The sequence below is a fragment of the Neodiprion lecontei genome, chromosome 2 (assembly GCF_021901455.1).
Source record: "Neodiprion lecontei isolate iyNeoLeco1 chromosome 2, iyNeoLeco1.1, whole genome shotgun sequence".
Taxonomy (NCBI): Eukaryota; Metazoa; Arthropoda; class Insecta; order Hymenoptera; family Diprionidae; genus Neodiprion; species Neodiprion lecontei.
The window spans coordinates 35484538-35500422 of NC_060261.1; the positions used below are offsets into that span (position 1 = coordinate 35484538).

Genomic DNA, 15885 nt, shown 5'->3' on the forward strand with positions numbered 1-15885 from the left:
TACGTAGTGTAACCTAATTATAAGTTGAATATCATTTTAAACCGCTCTATTGCAAAATTTTTTCTTATAATACTTTGAATCCTCATAATTTTTTGTACATTAAACCCATGGTTGAATAGCATCTAAAAATGTGTGTACGAAAATCATTCAATCAATAACCTTTTGAAGTAAATGTATTCTTTATGACTTTGTTTTACAAAAAGATCAAAGGACTTGAAATTCTTTCTATCTCCGTGACTTGAAAACACTTCAAAACGTGCCTATTGTTATACGTGCAACGGGAATTGGTATCTTGATTCATATTGAAATGCTTTGACATCATAACTAAACTCATCTAAGATGATAGATAGCAATAGATAGTGACCATAGGGGCCCAGGCTTTTTAAAATCAGCTGTAGCCGAATTGAGGTTATGTTACGCTAGTTCCGTCTAAGCTAGCTGTAATAACAGAAGCGTGCAGGCAGGCCTGCACAGTATTTTCTATTAAATTTGTGCTTTATGTGAACGTAAATAAAATGCAGGTCTCAGATCCTAATAATGTGAAAATCTACAACTTGAGTGCGGGCAAATCTCTTCCCGAGGTAAAGTTATGGCATTTACATGAGGGTTATACCATTTTTAAGGTTATGATCAGTTAACTTTCATTAACGTTCTAATATTTAATTCACACAATGCAATTTTTTTTAGTGGTTATCAGAGAGAAAGCGACGAAGTTTACTAAAAAAAAATGCCGGTAAGTTACTTCGAAATATATATATATATGTATTTTTGTTTTTACAATAATCTACGTTGCAAAAAAATTTTATCAAATAATTCTTATTATAGTCTAATCTTTTTGAATAATACAATTATAAACTACTTTGCAGAAAAAAAAAAATTACATAATTTTATTTTACTCACAGATATCAGAAGACGCATCGAACTTATTCAGGATTTTGATATGCCTGGAATTAGTACGTCTGTCAAAGTTTCCAGGGATGGCCAATATATTTTTGCTACTGGCATATATAAGCCAAGGGTAAAATGTTTTGACGTGAACAACCTATCCCTTAAATTTGAGCGTTGCTTCGATTCTGAAGTTCTCACATTTGAAATATTGTCTGACGACTACAGTAAGGTGATTATATAGTCAATATTCACTAACAAAGAACCATAGATAGGTCGACCCCTCTGATTTTGATTTAGTTCATTATGTCGTAGTCCATCGAAAACTAAGAGACACACACATTTTCTTATCTGCTAATAAATGCTTTAGAGCGGATGGAAAACAACCTCCAAAGATGAAACCAATGAATGAAACTGACACTGAAATGTTTCTGTTCGTAAATATGTATTAATTAATCATACATTTCAGGGTTAGTTTCATTCGAATTCATCAAGTGCAACAAGAAATCACCCCGTTAGGTGCCCATCTTTGGGGGTTGTTTTCACTACTCTGAACCGTTTATTAGCAGATAAAAAAATATACATGACTCTTAATTCTCTATATACTACAAAATGTATGAATTAGATGAACATTGGAGGAGTCGACCTACCTACAGTTCCCTGTAAGTAAAAGAATCGATAACTTACTCAAATGATTTATAACGACACCAACTTCACAATCTCATAATTTTGCGTTTCAGTTAGTCTTCTTGCACTGTGATAGATACATTGAATTTCATTCGGCGCAAGGGAAATATTATAGACTTAGGATACCCCGGTTCGGAAGAGACATGCAGTACCATTATCCGTCCTGCGACCTATTTGTTGTTGGTGCTAGGTAAGCTGTGTTTTATCATATGGCAATTTAAGAAACATTTGTGATTCTTGCACAAGTCAAGAATAATACGAAATAATTTCGTTTTGGCGGTATAATTGCACATGCTCATCAAGAACATACTTTGCAATGATTGAGTTAAATGTGAATTTCAAACAAGTGAACCAGAAAAAAACTTCTCACATCAGCTGTCTGGTTTTTGAAAGCATAGTTAGGTCTCAATTAAAAGCTTCACCACATTATATTGAAACAAGTTTACTACTAATTATAGAGACAGAGTTTGCTACATAGATCTCAAGGAATATAAATTTTCAAAAATAACAGAATGATAGACTTCTCATGAGTTGTAATTTGTCAACTTTAAATTAAGCTGGATAGAAATTGTCGCAATTCCCTGAAAGGTCACACCCGTATTGATTAGTATAACTCAATAAATGATGATTATAATAATTCTAGCAATGAGATCTATCGACTGAACCTAGAGAGGGGACAATTTTTACAATCATTATTTACGGAGGCCTCTGGCATAAACAGATGCACCATAAATCCTATTCATCATTCGCTAATGATTGGTACTCAGGAAGGACGAATCGAAGCCTGGGATCCTCGTACCAGAAACAAAGTCGGTACATTAGACTGCGCGTTTCATTGTGTCACCGAAAATACCCAGTATGTATATGGCAATAAAATTTTCATATTTGCGTACATGAAGTTTATACCACGTAGATATTCTGTTGATTCTTGAAGTTTTTCATGACTCTAATATTACTTTTACTATTATTACGTATTACACAAGCACATTTTATTTTACATTATGTATTTTCAGACTTGAAGGATTTCCGTCAATTACTGCCCTCAAGTTTCAGGATGCACTTACATTGGGCGTGGGTACTGCTACAGGTCAAGTATTACTCTACGACATTAGATCAAATAAACCATTGTTGGTAAAGGATCACATGTACGGATTACCAATCAGAGATATTGAATTTCACAATCAGATGGGTATGATCTACTCTATGGATAGTTCGGTTGTTAAAATTTGGGATAAACAAACGGTAAGTTGCCGCGTTTGTATAGAAATATTGTCAGATCATCAATTGTGCAAAATCCGCACAGAAAAGCTCTGAAAGAGGTCTGCCAAAACATACGTTTAAAATCAACTCTTGCAAATAGTTCTCCTAAATTCTCAGATAATTTTCCTATGTTTGAAAGTCTTAAAATTCTTATCGTTCACTTCATGTCTTTCCCGTATAAATAGAAAAAATGAATCTTGAGTGATGCCTAACAGCTGTACTAAACGCATGTCATATTATTTTACAGGGCAAGCTGTACACCTCAATAGAAGCACAGGCAGATTTCAATAACATGTGTGTTGTTCCGAATACCGGAATGATGTTTATTGCTAATGAAGATACTAAGTTACAAACTTACTACATACCCAGCCTAGGACCTGCACCTAGGTGGTGCAGTTTTCTTGATAATCTTACTGAAGAACTTGAAGAGTCTAACTTTGATACTGTTTATGATGACTATAAATTCATTACTGAGAAGGAACTGGACGATTTCGGACTAGCACATCTTAAAGGAAGTAACTTACTTAGGGCATACATGCACGGATATTTTATGGATGCTAGGCTCTATAGAAAGGCTAGAGACGTAGCTCAGCCTTTCAACTTTGATGAATATCAGAGGAAACAGATCAGAAAGAAAATTGAAGAGGAACGTACGAACCGAGTGCAGGTACTAACATTGGCATATTTCAAATTTTCAATAATTTCATACCCAAATAAGTTTTCACTATTTCATATTTGGTGAAATCGAATTTTTTTACACAGGTTTCAAAATTGCCATCAGTTAATAAACGTCTAGCTCAGAAATTGCTGGATAACGAATTAGATCCAAAAGCAAAACGGAAAACACCAAGTCTTCTCAAAGACAATCGGTTCAAGCCATTATTTGAAGATCCAAACTTTGAAGTGGACGAAAACACAGAGGAGTTCCGTTTGCTAAATCCTGTAGTATCACAACTTGCCAAATCTAGAAGAATAGAATTAAACAAGAAACTTGAAGCTCAAGCTCGATTTGACATAGCCAGAGAAGAAGAAAACGCACTTGAAGGTAATCTTTTTTCCACTTGTACCATTATCATTGGTATTAAATTCTGGACTGTCTAGTTTCACCGTAAAATAAAATGAATCAAGGTAAACGAAGTTCGGAGGAAAGTTCATTGTCGGATGATGATAGTTCGGATGATGACAAAGGCTGGGCTAAGGAAGTTCAGAAGCAGCACAAATTAATAAAGAGAGAGACGAGACAAAGAGAGTGGGAAGAAGAAAAGGCGCGAAGAGAAGAGAATCAAGAAACAGAAGCAGTAGATCGATCAGAGAGCAAATCAGCTAAATTTTTCAAACTCAAAGAAGGCGTCGAGTTTATGGGTATCAGGACAGTCAGACAAAAACAAAACAAGTAAGAATCTTCTGTGGATATCCAAGAGAATTTATTGAATAAGCCTCATGGTATTAATGCAGGAGGCAATTTTACTACCTCTCTATCAGCACAATCTCAAGCACGAATAGCGATTTGAGGAAACTGAATTTCATGAAAACAATTAAATTACCATTTATGTGCGTGTTTGCTTTGACTCTGTGAGATTGACCACATTGTTTTCTACTCTATATTTTTTTCTCCATTAGAGAAATCACTTGTTATTTTCGTTAGTTTATTTAAACTCATTCGTTATTGATTCTTCCTAAGTCAATTCTATGTAGTATTATTCAAATCTACAAATGTGTTTGATGCCTAGATAACAGGATGAATCACTCAGTGCTATTACTTCCATGTATCTCTTTTACTAATTATGATGTCAGGAAGTTTCAGAGCTAAAAGTCGCACGTTCAGTGTATAAAATATAATTATTAATATAACATTTCGATATGATATTCAAGTTTTACAATATAAGAAATACATCATGTTTATAGCAAAGTAGGTAATTTATTGATATGAATTATTGCACTTAATTACAGAGCGAGCCTTGGCCAAAGATTGCAAGCTGAAGAAGTCAATAGTGTCAGAATGCTTGGTTCGTTGGGAAATAGAGAAATGACATTCAGCACTAAAAAGGTTTGTTGATTAAAATTATGCGAAAGTGACAAAGTAGTGTGTTTTAGAGTTCGAAATCAAGAAAATTCAAAGTTCAATGTGCAACCTGTATTAAATACTATTTAGCATAAGGACCAACATGTACGTTGCATGAAAAGGTGAATGTTACAAAACAACTTGTATAACATTTGTTACAGCTAAAAAAATCAGGTGGCTATTCGGAAGAGAAAACAGTTAAGCATTGTGCGGAGCGTAAGCGATTGTCTCGTTCAGCGGGGAAAATCGGCAATAAATTGAAGCCGAAATTTTGGAACGGCAAAAGAGTTGTATAGGATCGACGGACGAAAACAAAATGAAAAAAAAAATCTTTTATACTTACTTGTAAATAATAATAGCATAAAACTAATCCGTTATTCCCTGACCATCGTTACAGTATAAGAGTCATTCCCTTCACAATTGTTATCGTGCTACAGCACTACCATACAAAGAAATAATAATTACTATCACTCACAAACAAATTGTTGTATCAACGTCTGATTATAGTGTATCACAACTCTCAGAGGTGAAACAAGTCATCAGAAAATACTCTTATATGTGTAGTAAATTATCGTGTCGAACCGTATTTGATACTATAGGAATATTTTCATACACACATATGTTTCAAAGTCTAGAGCTAAATGCCGCTCTGCTGCTAGAAGGATGCCTTTGGTAAGTCCACGGGTAAGTTATACACTTGTTTGTTTACATTCTCATATAGTACCAGTCCCTCACACAATAAAGTACTTGATATATACTTAGTATTGCATATTTCGATTAATACGTTATTACAATAATGCAAAATGTACAATAGTTAAAAATTAAACTTTAGGTTTATTCTAATTATTTTTGTTTCTTAATTCAAGCTATCTTAACTTTGAATCCAGTTTTCATGTGTATGTGGTACTTCATCAAAATCTTGAAATTGTGTAATTGTCGAAAATCAACAACCATCACTGTGTTTTTGTTTACAAATTCAGATCTGAATTGACATTGATTGTGCATTGGCTGTATAACGTTCCTGTCTTAGTATTCTAACTATTCTTATATCACGTTTTTAGAATAGCTAAAGTAAGGAGGATATGATGCTTTGCTGGCTGCAGTCTAGGCAAAGCTCAAACGAAGCAGTGAATTCAAAAAACCAGCGCACTGGCCTCAACGAAAACAATGGAGACCCATTGCGTATGTCGACAACATCGATTCTATCAGAATTAGAAAGTGCCGAAGTAAGATTACTTGCTTTACTGATAAAAAGCCGGCGCTCAAAGTTCAGGCATAACTTCAGTCAACGCTATGTGCCCACCATTATATCATTCCATCAGTTACTGCGGAATATATCCACTGTATTAATAATTTACTCTTTTCTTTGTTCTTTTAAATAGGTTGGAGAAATTACCGAAAGACCAGATTATGAAAATCTCAGCACTTCAGCCGTCCTACATTATTGCAAATGCAAAATATTACGTCCCTATTTAAGACTTCTCGGAGTAATGGGATTGAGACCAACAAGTGGAGATGATATAGAGTGCTCGCCTTGTTATTCAATTTTTGCCAATCTGCACACTTTTCAAGTCCTTATATTCATGTGCATTGGATACGTTCTTCAATATACGGCTTGTTTTAGGTGAATTTTTCGATTCATATAATGATTCTGGGGAACGTATTTATTGACTATCAATTGTTTGATGTACGATATAGTCATTTCATACATTTTCTTTTTGTCTTCATCAGACGAGATCGTGGGTTTTGCTATACCTTGATGCGAATCGATCATGAGCTAGTGTCTAACACTACCAAGGAGTTACAGTATGAAAGAATATGTTATGGAAGTATAGCATTCAGCTATGCGATACCAAGCATTCTTCATCTCAGTGCATATTTGTATGCAGTTTATTTATTTAGAATACGGGAGAACGAGCAGCTTCAAAACTTGATGGAGAGAGCTTTTCTCATGTCTTCAGACCCATCAGATCGCGGTAGTCAGAAGAGATTAGTTAGAATACTGTGGTTATTCATTGTGCTGAGCATTATATGGATGATCATAGCTTTGATCACTGTGAACTTAATGATGGCAAGAGGAATCATTGTATTTCAATGGCTTCATTCTAGGTAAAGAAACGAACCCAACAAGAGTGTTGCAAATAGGAAAATCACTAGAGGAATCAAGGTTCAATCTTTGTTCAAATTTTTTTTAACAACATATTCTTACAGTCCAGACCAGTTGAAGACTGTTTTAAAATTTTTTCTGATCGTTTGTACCTTATGGCATGATATGGTTCAAGGAACGATTATAACAAGTTACTGCTTGCAAGGACAACTATTAATGTCGCATCTATACTTTCTACGAACCAAGTTACTCCAACATACATTGGCTCCATTAGATTGGATGAAGGTATTTATGTATAAATTTGTGTAATACATGCACAAAGCTGAATTGACAGTATTTATGACTACTCTATGAATGAAGTATTACAGAATTGTAGCCATTATTTTATTCTTTCTTTTATAAACATAATTTATGTGGGTAGTATTTTACGATGGATTTGTTTAAATACTTTTATTAAATTTTTGTTATAGGAGATTAGTGAGTTTAAAAAATTGCTGAAATATTTCAATGATGATTTTGGTCCGGCAGTATGCATATACACTGTGGTAAATTTTTCGTGGGCTGCAGCTGGTATTTTATGGCTACTGAAATACGATAACGTCGATGTACAAAGCAGTCCGATTATTTATATTAGTATTATAAATGTGTCTTTGTGGGTCGTGATATCATTAGCCCCTTTTATACAGGTTCGTAACAGATTACACCTATAATATCTGAAGCATTTAATTTTTAGTAGATTACAATTAGGGAAAGTACCCTCAAAAGAGTATTGAACAATTATGATATTTTCATTCTCTATTACTTATTTAGGCAGCACGATTAACTTCAGCATGCTCAACTATTCAAGGAATTGGGCATGAAATTCGCGTACGTCCATTCGTGTATCAGGACACTCCAGGATCGGACTTGGATACAATTCTATTATATGCGTCTTCATTAAATATGTGCGCTAGATTATTCAGAGTACCTATAACTGGGAGGTATTTGTTGTTGGCATTAACTGTTGGGAGTATTGTTATGTTGATCCTAGGGCAGTGCCATTTTCTATCCGGCTTATAAATTTCAATTGAAAATGTGTTCAAGTTTTTAACGTAGCATAATAAATATGTTGTACAGAAATCTAGCCAGAAAGAGAAGAGAAAATGAGTGTAAAATTTGTTATATCTGTGGTAATTTCCTTTTTGTTGACTATTCCGAAAATTCTTAGTGTTGAGGTAAGTGAATGTTGTGTTTATATTTTATTGCATTAACATTGGGAATTTCAACCTTACAATACATTAAACAAAATAAATCAGATAGGATGAATAGATTTGTGTCATTATTATTTTTACTCTATTGTGGCAGCAATTCGGATTTTCTTTTTTCAACTGGCATATATGTACAGGACTATATCTTAAAAATGTTAATACGTTGTAAAGTTTTACAATTATTTAATAAAAATATTCTTGTACTGTATATTGCTGATAAAATTAATTTAATGAAAAAGTTTTGATCTTACAATAAATATTAAGAACAATTATACTAGATGTACCCATTAGTTGGTAATTCCGGAAAGCATGAATTTAACTCAGGTAAATCTACCTGTGAAGAAAAAGAGAGGAAAAAATATGCATTATACAAAATTTGAGATTTGAGTTACATGCAGAGACATACAAAATATATGTTTTCTATGCTATTTTAAGTTCGAAACCAAATTTCAAACTATGAAGCTACCAAATACCCAACGCACACACACACACGCAAACGTGTATTTACGAAAATTAATTATTATTTAACACAAATCTTCAGCTCTTGTTAAAAATAAGAAGCATTTAGCAAGATCAGGTGTTTCATTTATCCAAATATAAAATACATTTAGTATACGATTACCCTTCTTAGTCCGATGGTTTCAAAAATTTAGGTTTTTTCTCTAAGGGTTCTATTTCGATGCTGTCATCCCTTACATATTTCTTGTTTTCATGTTTTGTCCTGAATTTTTTTGCCATTGTATCCACTGCTGAGGATCTGTAATGCTTTGCCATCTGTTCATCAGTTATTTCAGTTTCATTCTGTTTCCGGGTCAAAGCTTGCTTAGCTTCTTCTTCCAATTCCATCAGTCTCTCTATCTCTGGATTCATACCGCGAAAGCTCACTCGACCGTCAAGCAAACCTTCACAAAACACAAAGCTTGGCTCAATGATGAATTTATCCCTAAAACAAGTATCGAAAACTGAATGAACTAGATATTTAGAAAAAATAAAATCTGAAAAAAAAGTGATACCTCTATACTTATATCAGAGGAATTGCCTAACAGCAATTTGTGAAGACAATCCAATAAAAAAGGAAACAAATCTGCTCCTTAGCGATATAAATATTGATTCAACAGAGTTCGGCTGAGTTTCCCAAATATTTTTAATTTGAAACTTATGATTTACATTGATTGCAACTATTACTGACTGAAACATGTGTTTAGTCAATTAGTATTTTGCTTTTTATTCACTATTTACATAATAATTGATTCTGTTGTTAGTATTTAACTTAGTTGATATTAGTGAAATATAAAGATATAATTGCTGTAGAATTTTGTCAGTAAAAACTAAGACTCCTTGCAAGTGGAAAATATTATTTGTTATCGTTGAGTTTATAAACTTACGATCCTTTCTTCATGTGATTAGTCAGCTGTGCCCCGAAGTATTCTTTGCCTTCTTCTTGAAATAGTTGCTTCTCAACTTTCTCTTTGGTTCGTTTCATGAACTAGATGAAAAGGAATAAAAAAAGTTGTGACATATGAAACTGCATAATCTGATAAAAATAACTTAACCATACAAATTTCGTCTATTACCTTCATTTCCAAAATACCTTTCGACAATTTCGTCTTGTTCACTTCTCTTGCAGTCATTTTTAACAAAATTATGAACAAGGATCTGCGAAGTTGTAAAATTTTTCGACTTCGGACTGAAAAAATACTTGGTGTCAAGACCAATTACGTTTTATGAAGAAAACCAGTAAATATGAGGCAGCCAGTAAACAGTAACAAACAATTGCGGAACCCAACCTAAATTTTAAATATTTTTGGTTATGTTTCACTTTTTCTAAGAAGCAGGGTAATCACATGGAGCATGGATGAAGGACCTGAAAAATACCCAAATATACCCAACCCGACAGTCAAATAGATAGAACGAAGTGAGCTAGGGAAACACTGGCGTCTGGATCACAATCGATCCAATCTCGAAACAGTAACTTCAGTTCAATCACAGATGTCAGATGAATTAGTTCATTCATAAATATTATAAATCTCTTGATCAATATTTCATTATGATTATGTAACATATCTATAATTAAAAGTTTAGGATCACAAATATACGTATATTATTAATGATTGTAACGATGTCATCGAGATATACAACGACCGGGATCAAGGTAAACATGACAATTTATTTCAATGCTGTTGTCAAAAGCTGTATATTAATAAACGCTGTAACTTCTAACCAACATATTTTACCAGAATAAAGCAATAACGACTACCTGCAATGATAATACTTAAAATATTGTGGATCATTCATTTATGTTCTTGTTTCGGATAATGAAGGAATAATAACTCATAAAAACTAGTAACAGTATATCAAACGTTAAACATATCCTGATTATACCTGTATGACTCTGTCTTGAGTCTAGCGTAACTTGCACGTCGCTGTTGTGTGAATATCGACACTGTCAAGTTTATTAACTATTTACGTGAACTTTGACATTTTTTTTTAATTTGACTTTTGAAGGGCGAAGGAGATGTGGACGACAACTACAGGCAGCAAGGATCGTTAAGGAAATTGTTGCCATCCAATAGTAATGGAGAGACACAGCTTGCCATGTCCACTAGGATGATCGATAGACCTCCTTCGACTCGCAGTAACAGAGAATATGCTGTGTTCTTACAAGAGTATATAATTCTTTCTGAATAGTAAGTTGAATAGTGTACCTACTTTTTTAACTTTGATCAATTATTAAGTTGCATGTTGCAGATAAAATGCTACAGCGCAAGAACTTGTTTCTGGTACACCTGCTTTAAATCTAAGCAACGAATCATCCTGAAAATGCTCAAAATTTAACAATAATTCATGTTGTATTCAATTTGAGTTTTGGCTGGATCGTCAATAAATCTATAACGTTGCATAATTTTGTTTCAGTAATATGATGCAGAAACAAGATCTAAAAAGAATTTATGTGATTCCATCTGCAAATGACTCATTTTGTAAGTTAAATGATAAAGTTTGTAATCCTATTTCAACACTTCCAGGATTGATCGAAAACAGTTTGTGTAAGTGTTGGCCTTTTTTCTTGCAGTATGGTTTGGAGTCTTCTTTGTTAGACAAGGAATTTACCAAGGTGGCGTATTCAGATTCACAATTACCTTGCCCCCAACTTTTCCCGACGGTGGTTGTCCGGTAAGTTATATAAATCATTCAACAGAGTTTTAGGTTGCTTATTTTCTTTCTATTTCTGTATCATATATAGGTATATTTGTTTTCTTTTTCTAGTATTGCTAACCATTCGATTATCTTACAGAAAGTTGTATTTCAACCGAATGTATTTCATCCATTATTGAAGGCTGATACTGGAGAGTTAGATACAACGTGGGAATTTCCTGAATGGAAACGAAACAATAGAGTTTGGCAATTAGTGCAGTACATTGTCAAGGTCTTTTCCAAAATCGAGTCAAAGATGCCGTCCATCAATGAAGAAGCTCTGATGTTGTAAGAAAATTCTTATCTATTGATGTGCCCTTTTCAAGCATACTGATCATGACTATCATTGCTAATGTATTCAAACATACAAAATTTTCATGGAATGGTATTTTATTAATTTACCCGTCTATATTGTTTTAGATTTGCAAGTAACATTGAAAGTTTCCAAAAAAAAGCTAGGGCAAGTGTTACAGAGAGTTTGAGTCAGCTTTACGATCCACCTTCAACTGACGATCCGCATTACATTACTTTTACCCCTTATGATAGTTCATCGCACGATGGTATCAAGGAGGAGATATTAAAATCAAAGGTAACTTACGATTTGTGGTTGTTGAAAAAACATTATATCCATATCAGTAATAAGGCATCAAAGCATGAAACATAAAGTTGTCATGTTTGAACTGAAATCGACAGCTACTGTAGATAAATAATTGAAATTTTGGCCAATTTCAGAAGGAAGAGGAAAATAAGGTGCTTGGATTTTCTTGGGTACAGCCAGGATCGCTTCAGCCTTTTTCAAAACCCGAAACAAGATAACAAAAACTTCTTAAGCCTGGAGAGTCGTTAACACAACAGATGAGGTATTTTCAAACCTTAGACGTTCGTAATTTTCGACATTTACTTATTGCAATCGTCATTTAACAAGAGATGAACAAATGGTACGATGTACGACTTAATATTTTTCTATGTATGTTTATAAAGACTTAACCAACTGAAATAAGTAAATCTTTAATCAAACGTGTACAGTTTTGGATCAGGAATCGAAAATTTTTCGTACATGTATAAAGTATCAGAGTTTATATTTCTAGAAGTATAAACATATGTCCCTAATTTATGCTAATGTCGGAGAGTAGGCCCCATTCTAAAACAATTATATCACAGAAGTCTAATGGAGTGTTATCATTATTAATTTTAATATTTATTACTCACGATATAATTCTATTGACTTATAGGCTCGTGCAACAACACGTAGAATATGTATGACGAATTTATAAAGACTTGTCTTTAAGGCAATGTATATATAAAAAATTTGTAATCAAATACGTTAACTGATGACTGTTAAACGTTAACATGGCTTCTTATGGCCCAGGGCTCAATTAGCCGCAGAGTACTGGTTACCACAATTTGTCCAGGAGAGGGGTAATTGTCTTTAAATTCTTCCGTCAACGTTAAATATGGTGCTCAATTTTTTACTAGAAAAATAAGAGATTACCATCGTTTCATAGTTTGGTCTACACATTTTGCAATTCAACAAATGCAGGGCTAATAATAAATGATTTTTCAATTTATTATTTTGTAACTATTTTAGGAAACTCTCTTTAATCATATCTTTATTAGACTCTAGTTTAAAGTTTTTCTGCGAATGTTTTATCTTCTGGACAATGTCAACCCTCACATTTTTATATGTAGACTTGAAACGAATTGCAATGGTTGTAAAAATAATTAGTTTACAATTTTTCACAGAACTTTTTTAGCTATTTTTTTATGCCATTCGGAATCCAGTTCATGTCTATTATTGTCCCAAGAAAAATGCGTTGGACTTTGTTCTTCGCCATTATGGAATTCAAAGTATTTGCTAAATTCTAATGCTAGCTTAGATCGCACCAAGCCTATGCCACCAGCAATTTTTGGTGCAGGATGATAAACTCGTCCAGTTTCCATGCTCATGAAGATTTTTGCTGGCTCAAAAGGAACCTATGATTATAACAAAGATTCACATGTCAGCAGATCTATCAATTTTTCATTTATGGTCTAAGGCTAAATTTAGGTGTTCCTTATCGTAAAAGGTGAGCAAAAATAAAAAACATACAAACCGTCAGTAACTCATCGGCATGAGCATAACTAAATTGATTTTTCACTCCTCCAGTATCTAAATCTTCCTTTTGAATGACATGTGTAAACACGATTGGAAGATCATCACATCTGACGAAATTTCGTTCTCTTCCACATGGTGACAGGTAGGGAAAATCATCCATGTAACGGCCAGTTTCATTTTTGCGAAGTCTTGTGAAGAAGAATGCCAAAAACTTTTTCTCTGAAAATCGATAAAACAATTTTCCAGAATGCTTTCATGATAAACCGTTGAAAAAGGCTTATGTGGATTAGATCTATTGTATTCAAACTTCAAGGAATTTGATCACGAATGCATATAAGCTAGAATTACTGTACATGTATTTAATGATTAATTTATGCGAATTTGACCTATTTTCAAGGAGATGTGACTTGGAAGTTAAAACAGAGATTGAAATCCACTGATCTCTACACTAGAGATCTTTATGTTAGAGATCAGTGTTGAAATCTGTAAGTGTTTGATTTATGAACTGTTAATTGTTAAGTTGATCTATTTAATACAAATCAGCAACATACGAATACGTACCTTTAAAACAAGAGGTGAAGTTCTTCATTCGAGAATCATCAAGAAACAACTGTCAATTTGAAAGATATACAAATTTTATCCATGTACCTCTGGAGACCATAAAATATTTCAAAATTCAAGCAATATCCAATATGTTAATAAGATCTTGTATTCAATTAATTTCTTTATTCGAGTAAAAAACAATATCCAGTGAAACTATTACAGGCATTCAAATGGAATCAATAAATGTAAAAATATTGTAACAGTTTAACTTATTTTGCTCTGATTAATTAGTTCAAATACGATTTCATGAGAATTCAAAAATAGATACATATTTTCTTAACCCAACGAATTAGAAAAAAATAATTTAATACAGTGACCCGAATAATTTAATACAGTGACCCAAATAATCATTTAACAGAGATCAACAATAAAGTTTTCCTGTACTTTGCATTTCATCTACATTAATCGCGTAGTTGATACCGCAGTTATTCTACCAGAAATTTTGCTTAGATTTTCCCAAAAAATAGGGATTTTAGTAATATTGCGATAATAAGAAATTCACTTTTATTTTTTTGCATAATTTTTTAACACACTTTGTTGTAAGAGCAAATACGTAGTGTTTCCAGATAAAATCATTGTTGAATTTCTATTTGTTTATCCAGTGATGATGTTCATGGTCTAAATGGTAGTTAGCAGATATATGAAACTATCTGGCACTTATTGAACAGAACAAGGAAAAAGAAGAAAAACATACATAAATCTACTCTTCGCACCTTTGAAGAGCTAGACTATTTTTTATTACAGTTCTAATTAAATTTTCAGTTAGATCTACTATCCGCTTCAACGAGTTTGTCTGGAGTCTGTATCACCAAAATTGGATTCTCTTGAATTATCTATTTACCGCAGATCTTTACCAGCGAGATCACTAGTGAGGATCTACATATATGGCACCTAGTGGTTAGCTTGGATCTACTTTTACAAGTATTAATTGTAAATAAAAACGATGACATAACATGGTTCGAAAACGGCGGTTTTAGTTTTTCTGAAATGTTTGTAGGATAAATTTCTGGAAAATCCACGTATCTTCAAGAACAAGAGTAAGTAGAGTTTTCTGAAGACAGTTCGCAATTTCGCCGGAACATTTCAAAACCCGTTCAAACGGCCTGCAAATTACATGTCTAATTGAGGAGCCTCCTCTAAGTCGTTTAATCGTGATATCAGCAGCCACAGAAGTAGTGATATCGATCGTACTTCTTATTTAGATTATTATCACACCTACCATTCCTTGGTGATCGATGTAATAGAAATATTCACGAATTCGAGGTTCGGGCGATTGTCCTTGTATATAAGTAACGAGAGTTCTTCTGCTGAGTGTACATATTGAACGCGGACGGTGATTTGATAGATATTTATAGATCGAGGAAAAGCCAGAATAAGGTATTAATCTGTTGTTTGAAAGGAATTTAAGATTGAACATTAGGTGGAAAACTGTTTTAGGACGATTCATTGAGCAATATGAATAAGAAACTGGTAAACTATTTCGAAACGTTTACATAAGAGGCATGTGAAACAGGGGGATGTCGAAGTATATTATCAGCCCCCACGTTCGTGACGGCGTGCGCAGAGAGAAACCTACTCTTCATAGATATTATAGAGATGGACTGCACGGTTCGTGCACCGATCCGAAGCGCTAATTAGAAAGAGAAAGCAACAGCGGGAGTCCGACCTTCCGACTCTACAACCGTATTTTTTGGTTCAGCATTGACGATGACCATGTCATCGTGCCATCACTTCATACTTTGACACA

General features: G+C 33.6%; 5 protein-coding genes across 11 annotated transcripts; 3 read left to right on the forward strand and 2 right to left on the reverse strand.

Moving 5' to 3' along the window:
• The first annotated feature begins 395 nt into the window (after nucleotides 1–395).
• Nucleotides 396–5244, forward strand: LOC107221247 (nucleolar protein 10). The gene is made up of 11 exons (XM_015660167.2): nucleotides 396–581; nucleotides 688–733; nucleotides 903–1117; nucleotides 1626–1762; nucleotides 2216–2428; nucleotides 2586–2814; nucleotides 3080–3499; nucleotides 3595–3877; nucleotides 3961–4225; nucleotides 4783–4879; nucleotides 5056–5244. The coding sequence occupies exons 1-11, from the start codon at nucleotides 516–518 to the stop codon at nucleotides 5188–5190; spliced, it is 2106 nt and encodes a 701-aa protein (XP_015515653.1). The 5' UTR covers nucleotides 396–515; the 3' UTR covers nucleotides 5191–5244.
• A 144-nt stretch (nucleotides 5245–5388) lies between these two features.
• LOC107221248 lies at nucleotides 5389–8194 on the forward strand. Of its 6 annotated transcripts, none has more exons than XM_046732290.1 (7): nucleotides 5389–5790; nucleotides 5956–6120; nucleotides 6277–6518; nucleotides 6626–7003; nucleotides 7106–7286; nucleotides 7472–7687; nucleotides 7812–8194. In XM_046732290.1, exons 2-7 carry the CDS (start codon nucleotides 5977–5979, stop codon nucleotides 8058–8060), a joined length of 1410 nt encoding a protein of 469 aa, XP_046588246.1. In that variant the 5' UTR covers nucleotides 5389–5790; nucleotides 5956–5976; the 3' UTR covers nucleotides 8061–8194. The 6 variants fall into 6 exon arrangements, with proteins under 6 accessions (XP_046588246.1, XP_046588247.1, XP_015515655.1 ...); XM_046732291.1 differs by having other exon boundaries at nucleotides 5389–5699; XM_015660169.2 differs by having other exon boundaries at nucleotides 5389–5699; nucleotides 5956–6076.
• Nucleotides 8195–8336: 142 nt separating this feature from the next.
• LOC107221237 (M-phase phosphoprotein 6) lies at nucleotides 8337–10159 on the reverse strand. Of its 2 annotated transcripts, none has more exons than XM_046732294.1 (4): nucleotides 10036–10159; nucleotides 9823–9935; nucleotides 9634–9734; nucleotides 8337–9191 (listed from the first exon to the last, which is right to left on the reverse strand). In XM_046732294.1, the coding sequence occupies exons 2-4, from the start codon at nucleotides 9877–9879 to the stop codon at nucleotides 8876–8878; spliced, it is 474 nt and encodes a 157-aa protein (XP_046588250.1). In that variant the 5' UTR covers nucleotides 9880–9935; nucleotides 10036–10159; the 3' UTR covers nucleotides 8337–8875. The 2 variants fall into 2 exon arrangements, with proteins under 2 accessions (XP_046588250.1, XP_015515640.1); XM_015660154.2 differs by having other exon boundaries at nucleotides 8337–8582; nucleotides 8871–9191; nucleotides 9823–10151.
• A 43-nt stretch (nucleotides 10160–10202) lies between these two features.
• LOC107221238 (AKT-interacting protein) lies at nucleotides 10203–15095 on the forward strand. The gene is made up of 7 exons (XM_015660155.2): nucleotides 10203–10400; nucleotides 10754–10935; nucleotides 11162–11226; nucleotides 11319–11419; nucleotides 11541–11728; nucleotides 11861–12029; nucleotides 12173–15095. Exons 1-7 carry the CDS (start codon nucleotides 10356–10358, stop codon nucleotides 12254–12256), a joined length of 834 nt encoding a protein of 277 aa, XP_015515641.2. The 5' UTR covers nucleotides 10203–10355; the 3' UTR covers nucleotides 12257–15095.
• LOC107221239 (UPF0598 protein CG30010) lies at nucleotides 12433–15871 on the reverse strand. The gene is made up of 4 exons (XM_015660156.2): nucleotides 15358–15871; nucleotides 14097–14145; nucleotides 13534–13754; nucleotides 12433–13414 (listed from the first exon to the last, which is right to left on the reverse strand). The coding sequence occupies exons 1-4, from the start codon at nucleotides 15583–15585 to the stop codon at nucleotides 13178–13180; spliced, it is 735 nt and encodes a 244-aa protein (XP_015515642.2). The 5' UTR covers nucleotides 15586–15871; the 3' UTR covers nucleotides 12433–13177.
• Between the last annotated feature and the right edge of the window lie 14 nt (nucleotides 15872–15885).

Coding starts and splice junctions, on each gene's coding strand:
- LOC107221247 (XM_015660167.2), top strand. CDS start 516: ATGCAGGTCTCAGATCCTAATAATGTGAAAATCTACAACTTGAGTGCG. Junction 2,429..2,585: donor TGTGTCACCGAAAATACCCA/GTATGTATATGG, acceptor ATGTATTTTCAG/ACTTGAAGGATTTCCGTCAA. Junction 2,815..3,079: donor AAATTTGGGATAAACAAACG/GTAAGTTGCCGC, acceptor ATTATTTTACAG/GGCAAGCTGTACACCTCAAT.
- LOC107221248 (XM_046732290.1), top strand. CDS start 5,977: ATGATGCTTTGCTGGCTGCAGTCTAGGCAAAGCTCAAACGAAGCAGTG. Junction 7,004..7,105: donor TTTCAATGGCTTCATTCTAG/GTAAAGAAACGA, acceptor ATATTCTTACAG/TCCAGACCAGTTGAAGACTG. Junction 7,688..7,811: donor CATTAGCCCCTTTTATACAG/GTTCGTAACAGA, acceptor TTACTTATTTAG/GCAGCACGATTAACTTCAGC.
- LOC107221237 (XM_046732294.1), bottom strand. CDS start 9,879: ATGACTGCAAGAGAAGTGAACAAGACGAAATTGTCGAAAGGTATTTTG. Junction 9,735..9,822: donor AAGGTATTTTGGAAATGAAG/GTAATAGACGAA, acceptor CTTTTCATCTAG/TTCATGAAACGAACCAAAGA. Junction 9,192..9,633: donor AATCACATGAAGAAAGGATC/GTAAGTTTATAA, acceptor TACTTGTTTTAG/GGATAAATTCATCATTGAGC.
- LOC107221238 (XM_015660155.2), top strand. CDS start 10,356: ATGATTGTAACGATGTCATCGAGATATACAACGACCGGGATCAAG. Junction 10,401..10,753: donor ATACAACGACCGGGATCAAG/GTAAACATGACA, acceptor TGACTTTTGAAG/GGCGAAGGAGATGTGGACGA. Junction 12,030..12,172: donor AGGAGATATTAAAATCAAAG/GTAACTTACGAT, acceptor GGCCAATTTCAG/AAGGAAGAGGAAAATAAGGT.
- LOC107221239 (XM_015660156.2), bottom strand. CDS start 15,585: ATGAATCGTCCTAAAACAGTTTTCCACCTAATGTTCAATCTTAAATTC. Junction 14,146..15,357: donor ACATCGATCACCAAGGAATG/GTAGGTGTGATA, acceptor TCAAATTGACAG/TTGTTTCTTGATGATTCTCG. Junction 13,755..14,096: donor CTTCACCTCTTGTTTTAAAG/GTACGTATTCGT, acceptor ATCGATTTTCAG/AGAAAAAGTTTTTGGCATTC.